A 17,778-nucleotide genomic window follows, 5' to 3' on the forward strand; every position below is an offset into this window, starting at 1 on the left:
AGTATTCTGGTTTGTGCTCAGTCACAACAGTGAGACAGAATGAATTAATTTCCGGACCTGGACACTTGTGTCCCCTGTCACCTCAGGCATAATAACTTTTTCAAGCATATCAGGGCGCTCCAGCTGTGGCTGTGCAGCCTTATCATTCCCACTGCAATGTTACACATTCTGTCACGATCTGGTGGTGTGGTGAGGACCCAAATGCAGACAGACAGGCAGAAATAGAGTTCAAAACCCATGATTGGGAATTTAAAACAGGAAAATGGGGAAACATCACAATCACAAACTAACACTAAACATGATGTGACACCAACCAATGACTGGACATAGGACTGACTGGTACACATGAGAAACACCTGGGGAAGACATGAAAGCTAGAACAAGAATATAACATAGAAATACAAGACCTAGAAGACCTAGACCTAAAAGAGAGGCAAAGTCTGTAACTGTGACAGTAACCTCCCCCTCCCCCCCTCTAGGGACGGCTCCTGACGTCCCACAATGTCCTGGCTGAAACCCCCCAGAGTGTTCTTCCACTGCAGACAGGAAAAGGTATTTGAAACATTTTCCAAAGGGCAGGGAAAGGGGCTGAAACCCCTCGGAGCTTTCTTCCACAACCGGACAGGAAAGGGACATAGAACCTGGTGCTGAAGAGATGCTGGACAGTCAGCGCTTCCACGACCAGAACCTCTGAGGAATGATATCGGACGCAGCACAACCAGGACTTCGAGGAGTGACACCAGAAGTTGCATGACCAGGACATCACAATCAACCAGTCGGTGCTTCAGTAGTAATCCCTCCAACAGTCAAACCAGATGGTGCATTAAACGACTTTCCCCCCCAACAGTCAACTAGCCGTAGCATCAGATGTCCATTTGACAACTCAAGGCCTCACCAGGTGTAGACAGGCTGGGTCAGGGTGCTGTCCGCTGGGTCCTGTATGGTCGAGTCATTCTGTCACAATCTGGTGGTGTGGACCCAAATGCAGACAGTCAGGCAGAAATAGAGTTCAAAACCCATGATTGGGAATTTAATACAGGAAAACAGGGAAAACGTCACAATCACAAACTAACACTATACACGTGACACCAAACAATGACTCCAAAAGGACTGACTGGGGAACTAACATACACTAATATACATGAGGGCTGATTACACATGAGAAACACCTGGGGAAGACATGAACAACAACCATGAAAACTAGAACGAGAACATAACATAGAAATACAAGACCTAGAAAAGAGAGGCAAAGTCTGTGACCAACACATTCACTTCTGTCCTATATGCAAAATGTAAAAGCTCCTCAAAAGAATTTCAGTGCAAATCACAATTCCAGTGGCATCAAGGAGGGAATTCTTAATGACAGCTTCACAGAACCAATCCAAAGACTTGGGGTGGTCCTTCATATGGGATGGTACCAGGATTGTATGCCCATATATGGGACCGACCAACTTCATACTTGACTTGTGTATCGGCGAGGATCCGTGGGCATAATGAGCCAAGTGGGAAGTCGGGCAGATCGGCGGGTCTCCCAAAAATATGAAAATATAAACCCGCAAATTCCCATATATGGAGTACACTGATCACTATCATCAATATGACATCATAGAGTGGCCACTCCATATTTTGGCAGGCCTGACACAGAACTCCATATATGGTTATTAAAGGGACACAGACAGACAGACACATATAGAAATCTCCATATATGGGCATAAAAGGAACACAGACACAGATGGGTACAACGGGCCTAAATCAAGTCACAAATTCAACTTCCTCTCCACTGATATGCAATGGAGGGGGGGCTGCACCTCCGATGTGCATTAGTTTTGTTTTGGCCCACCTGACCTTTAGACCCAGTTTGTTGGCTTCCTCTTGGTAGATTTCCAAGGCTTCTTAATTGTAACTGATCAAGAGTGGAGCAGAATAGTGTGGTGTCATCTGCATATTCCAGATCTGTGAGGGGTTAACTACCTAGTTTAACCCTAAACCTGGGCTGAACACGTGTGCAGATCCATTCCATCGTTGTGTACCGGAAAGAGCAGATCTGTAAGCTAAGAAAGCATTGCATCTGCGATGCGCTGTGCGCTTGTAGATCGTCAATAGTCAGATATAATGATTGTCCACAGAAAGGTGACATGATCTTTCTAGAAAATATAGTGTTAGGGAGTCATGTGATTCACTGCATCACAGTCACTCTGCTACTGGCTGCTTAAAAAACAAATACATACAGTAGGCCACAAACATCCTCCGAGAATAAACATTGTCAGTGCCATTCACTGGCAGTGGTGGAAAAAGTACTCAAATTCTGTACTTAAGTAAAAGTACCAATACTGCAATATAAAAATACTCTGTTACAAGTAAAAATCCAAAATTAAAAATTTACTTGAGTAAAAGTACAAAAGTATTGGCATCAAAATGTACTTAAAGTACCAAAAGTAAAAGTACTAAATATTTGAAAATAGCCGATCTACAAGCTCACAACGCGTCGCAATGCGACGCGTTGTGAGCTTGTAGATCTGCTATTTTCAAATAGCCTATGTATAAAATAGGGCTAAAGTGGTTAAAGTATGTTTCATTATATCATAGTTTATATCTGAAAAGTAACTAGTAACTAAAGTTTTCAAATAATTGTAGTGGAGTAAAAGTACAATATTTGCCTCTGAGATGTAGTGGAGTAGAAGTAAAAGTATTGGAAATTGGAAATACTCAAGTAAAGTACAAATACCTCAAAATTGTACTTAAGTACAGTACTTGAGTAAATGTACTTGGTTACTTTCCACCACTGCCATTCAGACTGTGCAGATCAATCTCTTCTGAATGCATTTTGCCCTTTTGTAAGCCAGAGATAAGAGTCAGCATTCATAATGAGGAAATGCAGGGATAGGGATTTTGGCTATTTCATTCATTGAACAAAAATTCACAGACCAATATCTCTTTGAAAGTGACAAAATGGTTTCTTATCCATGTTGATTATCAGAGCAGTGAGTTCCACCAGAGGGTAAAGAAACATAATCAAGATGCACGTGACCCAAGGGTTGACCCGCGGGTCGGCGGGTTCGGGTAAGCTTCAGATGCAATTATCCCGGGTGCGGGTGGGTCAGCCCCAGCCACAATAAAATTAATGGAACAGGTCGTGTTCAGGTCGGGTCGTGTTGTTATTTACAAATGGTTTTTCGGGTTGGGCCAGGCGTGCATCACTAGCGGACATTTTAAAATCAAATAACTTTCACTATGGGCACCCTCATGACAAAATGAAACCTTAATTACACAAGTCCTTAATTACACGAGTCCTAGTGTCACTATTCTGGGCATGTCATAATAGGCAAACATTCATCAGAAATAGCAGATCTTGTAGATCTTTTTTCCACAAATCGATTTGGTGTAGAGGGGAAAAAGGAGGTGCCAAGTACAGAACCTTGGGAGACCCCTGCCAACGAATGATGGTTAAGTGGTCTAATTTATGTTTTCCACATGGAATTCTGTTATTGGGGTGGCACTGCACTAACTGGCACAGCCTGGAACAGCCAGTTAGTGCACTGACCACATGCTCCCGAGTTTGAATCCATCTCACATGTCTCCTCTCTCTGACCTAAATTTTCCGTCTCTCTACACCATCCAATCTAAGTAAAGCAACATGCCAAAAGATATTCTTTAAAAGAAAATATGTTATTTTCAGCAAGTGGCATGGTCATATATCAAAGAAAAGATTTGACTCAACTCCAGTAATAGCCAATTTGTCACATGCTCTGCCTACTAATGTAGGGCCCAGAAAGAAAGACAAACTAAAAGATGACTCCATTTCACATTTGAAACCTTGTATTTCCATTAATTAATCTTGAGTTAAGTATTAGTAAAAATGATCAACTTTGGGGAGGGAGAACATGGATTACGTTACATCCCTGGATACATCATGCAAAATAACATTCCACTGAGCACTACAGTTCAAGAGACTATTCAATGAAGCATGAAATGTACATTTATAGAAATGTGTCTGTAATGATTCTAAGCCACTTTGACCTTGACAGTAAACAATTACTGAGGTGTATAACAAAAGGTACTTGGAAATAGCTCCCATCATTTTCCACAATCTTCCAGTAGCAGAAAATAAAATGTAATCCATTATGGCCATATGTGTAATTTAAATTTTGTTATACAAACAAGGTTGGAATTTATATCAAGTAACACAGTCTTCTCATATTTAATCACCAATTACCTGCAGCTATTTCTTTGCAGATATGTTGTAATGCAGTATTGATCTCAAATAAAAATGAAAAAGATTGGTAACTTTGTTTCTTTCTGTACACTGTATATCATCTGTAATTCAGAATGAGTAGAACATTGTAAATAAGTATCTAATCAGAATCTGTCTGTAAAGGGAACTTGGACAGTTCTACAATGAATGGACAAAAGACTAATAAAACAGCCGAGATATAGTAGATAAGTATACAGTTCATATACAAAATCTTAGGTACTTTTAAGATACCTGGTACCACCCAAGCTGAACACCAAAGAACTATCAGAAGGAACTATTACAAGGTCAAACTGGAACTCCACTTCAACAGTGGCAACATGAGGAGGAGCATGTGCAGAGAACCCCTCTGCCTCCCTCCCAGTGAGCTGAACGCCTAGTTCGAGACTAGTTCGAGTTTAACAGCACCAACCAGCCAGAGTCAGCACCACCTGTAGCCCAGCTCATTAACCATCTCGGATGCTGATTTTTTGAATGCCTTCCAACGGGTGAACACCCGTAAGACCACTGGTCCTGACGGCATCCCAGGCAGTGTCCTCAAATTATGTGCGGATCAGCTGGTGGGAGAGTCCGGGAATAATTTCAACCTCTCCCAAGCAGTGTTCGGGGACCACCATTGTGCTGGTTTCCCAAACACATCAAGGTATCATGTCTGAACGACAGGAGACCTGTCACCCTCACCTTTATTGAGAGGATGGTGAGGAACTACATTTGTTCCATGTTGCCTGCCTCTTGGCTTTGCTGGTCAGTCCAGACAGCTGGCCGACCAGCTTGAAGAGCAGAATCCACTGGGTGACCAACTTTTGAACCGTAGGTCGTACTTTCAACATATTTTTCTCTGGATTCCTTGGCTCATGACGCAACATATAGATATAACATCAGAATTATTAGATCCCATTCCAATTGGCTATGACTGTCTTCCAAAATTTGCAGGCCCTGGATAAGCAACCCGGCCTGGCGGAGACCTGTGCTCCGATGAGCACACTTTTCTAGTTTTTAATGTTTTTTACATTGGACGACATAGTGTAGCATGGCATTGTGTTTTAACCGTTTTTACATTTTACTTATTTGTTTTAATCATTGGACGACATAGTGTTAGTGTGTGTAGCATGGCATTTTTAATGCTTTTTACATTGGACGACATAGTATAACCAAGCCAAAGGTGAGCAGATCATCAAGGACACTCACCACCCCAGCCACAGTCTGTTCACACCAAGGGAACACATTTGAGAGGCGAGACAGATAACTTTACCTAAATCCAATTCTATGAAGAGGGCCTAATTTAGCTATTCTATAGGTCGATTGTATTATGGAACAGTCTTCCATCAAGGGAAAGTCTTGTTTTAAAAGGAAGACTCACACATACAATAAACGTATGCAGGCTAGTTTGATGGTTTGTGGACCTTGCCCTGTCGCCATGTTGTCTTGACAACACAGGCCATCACACAAGCATTATCGTTGTGTGTAGGTGTGACTGTACTCCACTCTGGCACTTGCACTGCCACTTGTACGTATAGCCTACACTACTATCTGATATCGGCTGCTAAGTGACTGTGATTCTGTATACTGTATATCTGCTGCTATGTTTTCATCTGTTGCAAAAGTTTCTCTACCTGCACAGTCTGCCTCATTGTATTACCATTTTAACCATGCACCTTATTTGACATTGCTTTTACTATATTATTGATATTTGATATTTGATATTATATAACCTTGTCGTTTTCTGACTATGTTTTACTTGTTTCTCTCCTTCTCTATTCTTTGCCCTCTTCATTAAACTGCAAAATGTTGGGAGCCACTATGAGAAAGAATTACACCCACTATTTTATGGCTTTAAACTTGTGATGTCACAATGAAGTTGAATCTGAATCTAACCATGATATACACACCTTCCCCCTTAAATGAATGAAATACATTATTGTATAGAGTGCTCAAGTGGATCAAGTCAGCATGCATGGAACTGGCAAGGCATAGCAACCGGTCTTGTGAGATAGTAACGACACGGTTAATTATAGAAACAATTCAGATCGCAGGTGGATTAGTGTCTGGTGTCAAAGGTGCTCCTGCAAGCAGTAGTAAGTAGCTGTAGATGAATACACTGTCAGCTATTAGTTATTTATGTTGTAACAGAAATTACAGACACATACACAACCAAACACCACAGCAGGAATCCAAAATGACAGACGACTGACTGACACTGAATTTCTTAATAGCTAAAATAGAACAGTACGGCTCAATACAGTACAGTCCAAGTATTAGTATTGAAACTTTTATGTATATCCTCTCATAGAAATAAATATGTAATGTGTCATGCCATGGGCTGTGCAGATAACAGCAGTCATTTAGCTAAAAGGTGCAGCTTTGGTCATTTCAATATTTTATACTGTCATCTAAGAACATAGTGCCCCCCTCTGGCTAGACTGAAATGCTTGTATGCCAAAGGTTGAACCAACAGAACCATGCATGTGATATTGAAACATCATTGTAACTCACTCACTGTAGTATGTCTGAATGGGATCAAACTCCTCTGAATAGACCTTCTGAACAGCTGTGATCTTTTCTCTAAGCAATACAGCATTTGTGTTCGACTATAACAGAGTTGTTTGACAAAGTTAGTTAGGAGTTTGGTGGATGACCTGGCTGTATGGGTCGGTATTGTCTGAGCTCTTCCATCTGTGTTCAATCACATCAGAGACTTCATTCTTTTGAGTGTTTTTTTTAAAAAATGTCATAAGATTATAACTCTATTTATAAAGAACTTATCAAAACAAGGTTGGGCAACACTGATTTAGCAAGCCTGAGCTCCTCAGGCCGGTCATTCCAGAGTATGTTCTCTTCTCCTGGCTTTCGTTAAAAGCTTAGCATCAGCATTCTGTACAATGTGGATGCCTTTAAGATGCATGCTATACAGACTACTCGATTCTCCATGTCAAAAACCTCATCTTAGGGCCTGGTTGTGGCCTTGGCTTTTGAACAGCGATGGGTTCTGCAGCTTATCATACAGTACAACACTTTTATATTTCTTGGCTAGTTATCTACTCTCTGTGCCGAGCAGGCCCAGCATCTTTTCAAAGCGTTAGAATTAAAATAACCCCACAACAGAAGCCAAGAAAAATATCTTTAAAAATAAATAAGAATTTGAATGCTTTCCTCCTGGGACTGGTGGTGCTCCCTCTCAAATATACAGGCCATTTCAATGCTCTCTTTGACTTATTTCAATCCATCACTTCAAAAGAGCTAATTTTCATATAGGGGGAACATGAGGACATATTCTTACCATAGCTTTCAAATGCACTTGGGAACTCGGAATGGAGCAATCAGAGGAGTTTCCACTCATTCACATATGCATATTGAAACGTATCTTTATGCAGATGTCATTTCACTAAACAGCTGCATGGCAGAATATATTAGGAGAACAGCTTATCACAGAGTAATCAAGGGTAATGCATGCACGCTGACGGAAATATGCATGACAAATTGGCTTTGGAGAACATGGAGCAGGCAGGTCCTTGCACAAAGGCTCATTGAAATTCCTTTCAGTAACACTGCTTAACTACACAGAGAGGGAGAGGGAGGGAGGGAGGGAGGGAGGGAGAGAGAGAGAGAGAGAGCGAGAGAGAAAGAAAGAGAGAGAGAGAGAGAGAGAGAGAGAGAGAGAGAGAGAGAGAGAGAGAGAGAGAGAGAGAGAGAGAGAGAGAGAGAGAGAGAGAGAGAGAGAGAGAGAGACGGAATGGAAAGAAAAATGAATCCTGGGAGGATGATCCAAGCATCACAGAGTAAATATAACCACATTAAAGCAATCCTACAGTTCAGTGAATACACAGTCAGACAAGATGAGCATTTGGTCATTTTATTTACAAACGTTACTGAAGAAAGTTTGCCTCAATATCATTCCAGACAATATGTTTTTTTCTCAGGAAAAACTTCTCGATTGTAAATTCCAACAGTGAAAACTCATGATAAGTGCTCTCCAAATAACCGTGAAAATGTTTAAATACATTTGGAAATAATTTCACCTCTATTACTTCTCCCTTGTTAGGAACATGAAGGCACATAGACATGGTAAGCACAGCTTAGTTGACAAAACATTTTTATAGCGCAAGACTCAGCAGAAATAAGGCCTAGATGAGAGGAGATGAAGGTGCAGGTTTCCCCCAATCTAATCTTCTGTCTCAGATATCTTTCAATAATATTTATCAAAATCGGTCATGATCTGCCTCAATAATTTTAAAGACAATATAACACTTGAGTAGTGTTTTCTGGTTAAACATCTAAAAACTCTCTGGTGCATGCACATCCCTTATACTTTGTACAACTTGTAATACTTATTAAGATATAAACACATTAACGTTGCTAACCTTGTCGATGCTTACCCTCTCACAATCACACACACTGTAAAAAGAATCAATATGATGATCAGCGAGGAAGAGGGGGGGGGGGGGGGGCTTTGTGGAATCATAAATGCGAGTGCATCTAGGCTGTGGTGTCCTGCCTGGTTTCCATGGCTGCGTCGTTCATGGGTTGTTGTCCAGAGTAGTCTCTTCATCGATCTGCTGGAGAGCAGTCCCATCACATGGGGGTTGGCTGGCCAGCTACAAGGAAGGGAACAACAAGATGACAGACACCGGTCAAGCCTGAAACGGCTGGCCGTACAGAGTTTGTGGTGCTTAACCCATTAAAATCGGGGAAAGCGTCTGTGTCATTTTAGTTTTTAACCACTTTAACCATTATTTTATACTTTGGCTATTTCAAAAATAGCAGATATACAAGCTCACAGCGTGTCACTTTGTGCCGCGCTGCAAGCTTTGTAGATCTGCTATTTTTGAAAAATCGTGGAAATGTGTGCAAATCTTTGAATAAATACATATATATTTTTTTTAAATATATATATATTTTATCTTCAAAAAATCTTTGCTTCTGGGGGTCCCTGGAACAACATATTTTGAGATGGGGGTCCGCGGCCAAATACATAATGTTGGGGGTCCACCTTGACATGAAAACATTTGAGAACCACTGATATAACGACATCCGTTTTTCAGAAAAAGGTTAGGATTTAGAAGACATTTTTAGAATCGGCCTCAGGTCTTAACAGGCTAATGTACTCACTTTTGAGTCGCATGTAGCAGGAGTTACAGTAGAGCTGTCTGTTTCGTATCCTGACTTCGGCCCCAATCTCTGATCCTCCAAGGTCGGACTTACAGTCGATGCACTGTGGGGTTTTAGGAGAGGGCAGGGTCAGAGAGGAGACTCCGCTTAATCAGACCTACACAGTTCAATCCAGAGGATTAAGCCTAATTTATACTTTGTCTACGTATGACGTATGATCGCTCGATGCTCAAGTGAAAAGCAACACCCTCCTATGACAAAGTATACCCAGTAAAAATAAATCCTCAGTGTTCATTTATCCATGTGTCAATCCAAGAGCGTACATGCGTGACCAAATGTACCCGCTTACATTCATACACTCTAAAGGTCCTTACACACCGGGGCGATGTTTTTCATGCGAATAATACGTTTTTTTTTAAAACCTTATAAAGTCAATGCAAGCTTCCACACCAGTTTCGCGGAGCGAAAAAAGCGTCTTTTAATTATTCGGAACGAGTCCGAATTTTGCGTATATTCGCATATTCGCCGGTGTGTAACCGCCTTCAGAGTTAAATGAACATTGAGGATTTTATGTGTGCGTACATTAGGCTTTAATTATAATTGTTTAATTAACAGTGTGTAACGTATAGCTTTCAATGTCCTGCTCCACAGGAGTAGAGCCTAATTTATACTTTGTTACATGCTGGAAATAGGGCATAGCAGTGGTGGCCATTTTCTGGTTCCACTCCAAAATAGTCAATGCATTTTTCCCCATAGACATTTCCAAAAATATTTATATCAATTATTTTAAGCCTAGAATCAAGCCATCCAGGGTCCTGGTGAATCATGACCATAAAACGTTTGATTCTGTGAAAAAAACTTTTTTGAAAACGGCAAAACAAAGGGTATTTATTAAATATAGTATATCATATAATTAAATATAAAATAAAATAGAAATCACAGAAAAATCCATTGTTTTATGGTCATGATTCACCAGCACCCTGGATGGCTTGATTCTAGGCTTTAATGAATTGATATAAATATTTTTGGAAATGTCAATGGGAAAAATGCATTGACTATTTTGGAGTGGAACCAGAAAATGGCCGCCACTGCTATGCCCTATAGCAGACCTATAAGCTCGCATTGAACCCACCCCGTGGATTGTGAGCTTGTAGGTATGCTATTTTCAGCGTGCGACACCCCCGTGCGAGGGCTTTAGAGCACAGACTGACTGAAGGCTCTGGGATATACATATATATATATATATATATATATATATATATATATATATATATATATATATATAATACAGTGCAGTACTGCAGAAGTTGATCAGCGACCGCGAACAGCAAAGTTGGAAAGAAATAACACCAGAATGATTGACAGACACCTGAGGATGACAGCCATGATAACCAATTAGATGCAGGAGACCGACAGTTCAGAGACCCTAGTAACAACCAAAGCTCCAGGTTATATCAGCAACCAGAATCAGGTGTTAGGATGTTAGGAAGAAATAGAATGGAGGGAATTGATTAGTTTGGCTCGCATAATAGTGTGACATGATGAAGAGTGTGATCAGCAACCAGAATCAAGTGTTAGGATGTTAGGAAGAAATAGAATGGAGGGAATTGATTAGTTTGGCTCACAGAATAGTGTGACATGATGAAGAGTGTGTTAGTGCAGTAAAAGGGATCAGCTTCCATTGCGACCCATCTGGTTAGTAGAGCATAATTAAGGCTAGGCTAAGGGTGAACAGACGAGATTAGTTTCTGGTGGGACCGACCAAGATGGGCAAGAATCTCCAGGCCAAGGTGGTCCAATGTGGACTTTAAACTCTCACCTTAAAACAGCCCAAATGATAACAGAGCCCAAGGGACTCGATGATCATGGCAGCTCCCTTTCCCAGTGGGCTGTCACAGAACGTACAGATTTTCTTGCCACTCACTGACCTAGATTGCAGAATGTAAAACCATGATTGAGGAGCTAAGAAATACAGTATGCAATCTATGTATTAATTATACATGTATGAATGTACTGTGTTGTGTTGTGTTATGTATTGTTCTTTTGTGTGTGATATAAATTGGAAAAAAAACATTTAATTACAAAGAAATGATGCATGTGTGAAAATATATGCATACGCATGTGCGCATGCTCACACTCTCTCTCTCACACTCTCTCACACACACACACACACACACACACACACACACACACACACACACACACACACACACACACACACACACACACACACACACACACACACACACACACACACACACACACACACACACACACACACACACACACACACCAAAAATCGATGCAACTGAATGGCAAAGCCAAGGGGAGACGGCATCAGACAACTATACAGAATCACCTCCATGCAATCATTTGGATCTGAAGTGAGCGAATGTATATTAGTTTGACAAAATAAATGGAATGACATACAAGTTTCCCTTTTACCACCACTCCAAAACCAGGGTTATGGAACCACACCTGCATCAGTGGGTTATACTTATTACTGGGTTATAATCGGTCCAGTATCAGTCAGGGTTTAGAGGCAAAGTTGCATTAGAGCTTTTTACTGGCTGTTACCTGCTCCGCTGCTGAGGAGGGCGTGGCTCAGAGGAGGGCTCAGGGGAGGTGGTGGGGGAGGGAGATGATGGGGTTGGGGAAGACGAATGCTGAGACCACAGGGACGAGGGGGTTCCTGCCCCACCTCTGAGGGAGCCCATGGAGTAAGAGGATGGCAGGGTAGCTGAGCTGGGGCGTGCCCCCACCCCCTGCCCGGCTCCGACGACGCCATAAGAGGAAGTGCTGCCGGAGAGGGCAGAGTGAGGCCGACTGTAGTTGGGGATGGAGGTGGTACTTCCTGGCGTCCACGACGACCGCCAGGAGTTGCGAGGCGTGTCCAGGTTGTCGAGGGACTCTCCTCTGCAAAGCCAACCCAAGCCAGCCCATGTTAACCAGTTAGTAGAAGCATTTCCTAAAAGAATGGACTGGCTGGCAGTCTTCATCTTTACTCCACAAAAAGTGAAAGATACAGTTCCCAAACAGGCAAAAGTCAAAAAATGTGAAAAATGTGATGACAAGCCATTACATAATGCCACAAAGGAATGTTTATAAATAGTCTTAAATAGGTCACCCTTTACAACATTTTGAGTAGTTGAGTAGGCCTTCAGACCTAACGGCTATATGTACTTACAGTAAAGACCACTTAGCAATGCGTTTAAAGTGTCAACTCAAAACTATTCTGCCTGAGCATTGGACACTTGAAACGCATTGCAAAGTGGTCTGTAGGTATACATCAAAATGTTGTAAAGGGGGCTTATTTAAGGCTATAAATAAATATTTTGGTTTTTGGAGCATTTCCTTCACATTTTTCATATTTTCAGAGCTTTCATCTGTACCCACAGTGATGCACATTTCTTTGAATCTTTCGTTCCAGTTAATGAATGATGAAACCAGATTGGACAAAAGCAGACTGGTAGCCATCCATGCTTTAAGAGACAAAATGTAAGCATACTATCGAGACACTGAAAATATTAGCACGTTTATGGTTATTTAGCCGCTTTAAATACACGTCCCCAATTTTGGTCATGCCATAGGCAAAAATAAACTGTGACTTGTGAGCTTATACTGTAAATCTCCTAATTTAGAAATAATTTATAAAAGTTTTGTGGTTAAGTGGTTAAGTGGTTAAACACACAATAATACACTTACAAAGCCCAGTGTACCATCAGAAAATAAGGGCATACCTACCAAATGCCTTTAATTCAGTCCCGTTGGCTGTTTACCAACGTAATGTTTGTGTTATGGGTGAGATACTGTAGTGCAGTGTAGTGTACCTGCGCATTGGCAGGTGGATGGGCTCCTTGGGGACTGCCGTGGCGGCACGCTGCCGGATCCAGCTGCCGTCCGTCAGCATGGGGGTTTTCTTCTTCATCTCCTGCAAAATTTGCTGTCTCTCATGCTCTGCCTGGGACTGTCCTTTCTTCTGAGAGTCTCTCCATGATGTCTCCCCCACACCACTGCCTGTCACTGGACAGAGAGACGGAGAGAGGGGGATAGCATTGAGGGACAGCATTGAAAGGTGCTCCCAGAGTCTGTGGTCATTAGAGAATGACCTTTAGGACAATTAAAGTACTATGTTATTGTTCACTTTACGCAGTTACTGCAACCACAATGTTATATTGGATGCAAAAAGCATGTATGAAAAAACTTGCAATGTGAGAACAAGCAACATTTAGGTATACAGTAGGTCAATAAAATACCAATATTGCACTCAAAGTAATTTTCTGGGTAACTGATTGATTGATTGATTGATTGATTGATTGATTGATTGATTGATTGATTGATTGATTGATTGATTGATTGATTGATTGGTGAGATTCTCCAGATTGGATCTGTGCATAACTGTAGTCCCAGTTTTCAGAAGGTGGTATACCTGTTTCAATTCATCTTCCCATAGTCTCATTTGATTGGCTCAGCCCAAGACAAACACTTGAAAACCTATCTCCGCTTTCCTTTCCATATCTGTGTAACCTCAATCTGGGAACCCATCGCCAACTGAAAATGAAAAACAGCGCCCTCTGCTGTTTGTTCTATGTCTGTTGGCTCTGGGCGGACGATAACGTAACACCAGAGCACAAGGAAACCGGTGTTTGTGATGCGCCTTCAGCGCATCACTTCCGGTTGGTGCGACTATGTTTTCATTCCCACTAACAATATTTCTACACGGAACACTAACACCACTTCTCCCAGAGAACATGGATCGTTTTGGTTATAAGCCCACTTGTTTCTATGATGAAAGAGTAAGTTAAAATGTGAATATATTTCCGTGGTTTTGTCTGCTCCGCGGACGCTATTGTTAAATTAGTTTCGGTTTGTTTCGAGGGGGAAAGATCGACGGACATGTGAATCCCGCCCACTACATGTGATTGGGTAAAGCGCGGCCTACTTCCTGATCTGAATGCGCACTCGTTATGACGAACCTCCCCGACAGATTCCAACGCAGTGCAGAAGCTGTTCTTGAGAGATTAGTGTAACCTAAGTGGCCGCCTCTTTAGGGGACCAGAAGTAGGTTGTGAGTCTACTGATTCCAAAGGGAGACGTGATTGTGAACACAGCTTCTGACCCATTCTTTAGCCCCATGGTCACTGAACTAAACATTGGACCCATTCTTTACAAGCCACACATTTTCCAAACATTCTGAAACCAAAAGGGCATTTTTCAGGGAGACAAATGAGGAGCAGATTTGAACTAGAAACACATGTGTTGTGTGTTTACGGTTCAAACCTGCTGCCCGGCCACTCAAACAAACAACGCCAGGGGAAAATGAACTGGCACGGTATGCCAAGTATGCCACCTTCTGAAAACTGGGACTACAGTTTATGAACAGAGACGATTGAGTGGATCACGGTGGAATTGATTTGGAGACGAGCAGGTTTGTGACTCGGCACACCTCTCTCTGGTTGTCTGTATCTCATGGCATTGAGGATGTGTCTCCTCTCCAGCTCCAGTTCTGATGCAGCCCTTTGAATCTGTGCCTGTCCACGCTTACGCCTCAACTCCTCCTCCACCAACCAGTGGGTCATGCCCCCCGGTTGCCCATACACCCCTGTGGTACAGCCCCACAGTATGGTGTTTAGGTCAGGATCCTTATTAGGACATGGATATGCAATCCTACGTTCCTATACACTGACCGAAGTGTACATGGAGATATGATTGTTCACAGAAATGCACCGACACACGCAGATATTCTCAGGACACGCACAAACAAACACACGCACGTTACAAATACAATTACATGTTTACGTCAAAGGATTTTTCATGGAACAGCCACCCATTCCTGCACTGCAGCTGATCTATAACATCTCTCAGTCTTAATCGGAGGAATTGGATCGGAAAGACTGACCTTTGCCCTGCGGTTTCTCCACTTCATCGAGGTGAGGCGTGGATTTAGACTTTGCCCTGTTAATTAAAATAGATTTGAGGAAATCAATCAAGCTCATGATATTTCATCCAGTTTATAGTGGAAACAGATCAATTCAGAAAGCCACACAGATCATCATAAGCTGATGGTGCCTACATTGCATTGCTTTGACACATTCATTTATATCATATATTTTGCAATCATTAAAAAAAAAAGTACATTTAGCAACCGAAACATTGTCATCACATGACAAATTATTTTTACGTTTAGCAATTATTTTTCTGAAATATTACATGCAAGGGTTTCCCTAGTGGAATTAGTGTGATTTAGCTAGTAGCTGTGGAGTGGATATACAACGAGAGCTGAACCAGCATATGTAAGTAGAGAATGCATGCATGCTCTCATGCACTAACCTGTCTGCAAATGATAGCTCAGGCTGGACATTGACAAAGCCATAGGATTCCCCACCCCTTTGGTGAAGGGATAGGTTAGGGTTTAGAGACAGGAGTGAAAGGTGGGGGTGAGGAGGAGAGGGCGGGGGGGTGTTACAGCGGACAGACGGAGGGAAAAGCACATGCATACACATCAGTGGGAGGCACAATAACGCACAGACAACGAGGCAGCTTACAGTTTAAAGTTAGTGGTTAATTCTCTTAACATTAGCATCATAGGCGAGGCATGATGAACACAGCACATTTAAGCACTTTTTTTAATTAGTCGCAAGTGTCGCTTGACACAAACACTCTTCAACTGACTTTCAGTGTTTAGTGTCAACGCTTTCTTCAGTTGAAAATACGCAATTAAAAAAGCCTTTACACGGTTTGTGTGAATCATGACCTTTATACTTTGTCGTACGACCCTGCCACTCGCATTAAATAAAATCTAACAAGTACTTCTCAGCGAGCATCACATGGCCATACGATGAAGTACATAGGCTTCGGAGCAGTGCTAACTAAAGTATATTTACTCAAGTACTGTACTGAAGTACAATTCTGAAGTACTTTTACTTTACTTGAGTATTTAAATGTTTCAATAAATGTATAATTTTTAACTTTTAATTGATTGATTAATTTAACTGATTCCACTACAAATATTCGAAAACTTTAGTTACCGTGCAAATTTAGATTAGCATTACAAAACATTATTATTAACCACCTAAGCCCCATTTTATATATATTTTTTACACATTTTCTTTTAAATTATGTGAAATGGGACATTCTGCATAAATCAGCACTGTTTATAGTATATTTTGATGCCAATACGTTTGTACTTTTACTCAAGTTAAATGTTGAATGCAGGACTTCTTCAGAGACACTGACTGTACTGACCACTGCTGCTGCTGCTGCTGCTGCTCCACTTCCAGTGCTCTCTCCCTCTCCCTGCGCTGCTGCTCCTGCTGCTCCGCCGCCCGGCGCCTCCTCTCCTCCTCCACCCGCTCCTCCTCTTTCCTCCTCTGCCACCTCAGCTCCTCCTCCTCCCTGCTCTTCCTCTCCTCCTCCTCCTGCCGCTCTCGCCTCTTCCTCTCCTCCTGGAGGCGCTGCAGTTCGCGCTCCTCCTCCTCCCGCCTCCTCTTCTCCTCCGCCTGCCTCTGGCACTCCTGCTCCTCCCTCCTCTTTCTCTCCTCTTTCTCCAGGGCTTCCGCCACCTCCTCCTGGTTGTCCCAGGAGGAGGGCTGGCTGAGGGGAGAGATGGGGGTGAGGGGGGAGAGGGGAGAGTACGGGCTGACGGGGTGGCTGTTCACCTGGAGGCCCTGTGGCTCCTGGACGTCAGGCTGGAAGAGGGAGTCAAAGAACAATCCGTGATATTTCACCCATTAAGACCTGAGGCCCATTCTACGAGTCTTCTAAATCCATTTTTCTGAAACACTTATGTCGCTATAATATCAGTGGTTCTCAAACCTTTTCATGTCAAGGACCCCCAAAATGATATGTATTTAGCCGCAGACCCCCATCTAAAAATATCTAGTTCCAGGGACCCCCCCAGAGCAAAGATTTGAGTTACAAATGTTCGCTTTAAAAATATATATATATTCAAAGATTTGCACAAATGTTCTTGATTTTTCAAAAATAGCAGATATACAAGCTCATAGTGCGGCACTCAGTGCCGCACTATGAGCTTGCATATCTGCTATTTTTGAATAGCCAAAGTATAAAATAATGGTCAAAGTGGTTAAAATCTAAAATGACAGATGTTTTCCCGTTCTTAATGGGTTAATTAAGTCTGATAATGTGTCAGAACTGATTTATAACTAATACAAAGTGCAAAGTACATATGATGCATTTGTACATTTTCAGAGGTAATTCACACTCCATATTTGACTGTGTAGTCTGAGGCAGTAAGTGGATCTTTGTACCTCCTTGCTGGTTGCCACTTCCTGCTGGGCCTTAAGCCACTCCTCCTGCATCTTCTCCTGGTCACGCTTATACTTCTCCTGGACACAAGAGGCAATGAAAGTGGGTCACCGACTTGAATCGCGCTCAACCACACGCATACACACACCTTTGAA

General features: G+C 42.1%; 1 protein-coding gene across 1 annotated transcript in view; it reads right to left on the reverse strand.

The window, feature by feature from the left end:
- Positions 1-8,083: 8,083 nt before the first annotated feature.
- The window catches only part of lmo7a (LIM domain 7a), a 58,772-nt gene continuing 49,077 nt past the window's right edge, over positions 8,084-17,778 (reverse strand). Inside the window, exons 25-35 of the mRNA XM_080412162.1 lie at positions 17,626-17,703; positions 16,574-17,043; positions 15,686-15,742; positions 15,255-15,310; positions 15,083-15,099; positions 14,733-15,030; positions 13,186-13,378; positions 11,933-12,271; positions 11,175-11,283; positions 9,356-9,458; positions 8,084-8,841 (exon numbers count right to left, since the gene is read on the reverse strand). Of these exons, the coding sequence (XP_080268288.1) occupies positions 8,819-8,841; positions 9,356-9,458; positions 11,175-11,283; positions 11,933-12,271; positions 13,186-13,378; positions 14,733-15,030; positions 15,083-15,099; positions 15,255-15,310; positions 15,686-15,742; positions 16,574-17,043; positions 17,626-17,703 (1,743 nt within the window). The 3' untranslated portion in view covers positions 8,084-8,818. The remainder of the gene's footprint in view (positions 8,842-9,355; positions 9,459-11,174; positions 11,284-11,932; positions 12,272-13,185; positions 13,379-14,732; positions 15,031-15,082; positions 15,100-15,254; positions 15,311-15,685; positions 15,743-16,573; positions 17,044-17,625; positions 17,704-17,778) is intronic.

Source organism: Gymnoscopelus braueri (genome assembly GCF_963280865.1).
Source record: "Gymnoscopelus braueri genome assembly, chromosome: 18".
NCBI lineage: Eukaryota > Metazoa > Chordata > Actinopteri > Myctophiformes > Myctophidae > Gymnoscopelus > Gymnoscopelus braueri.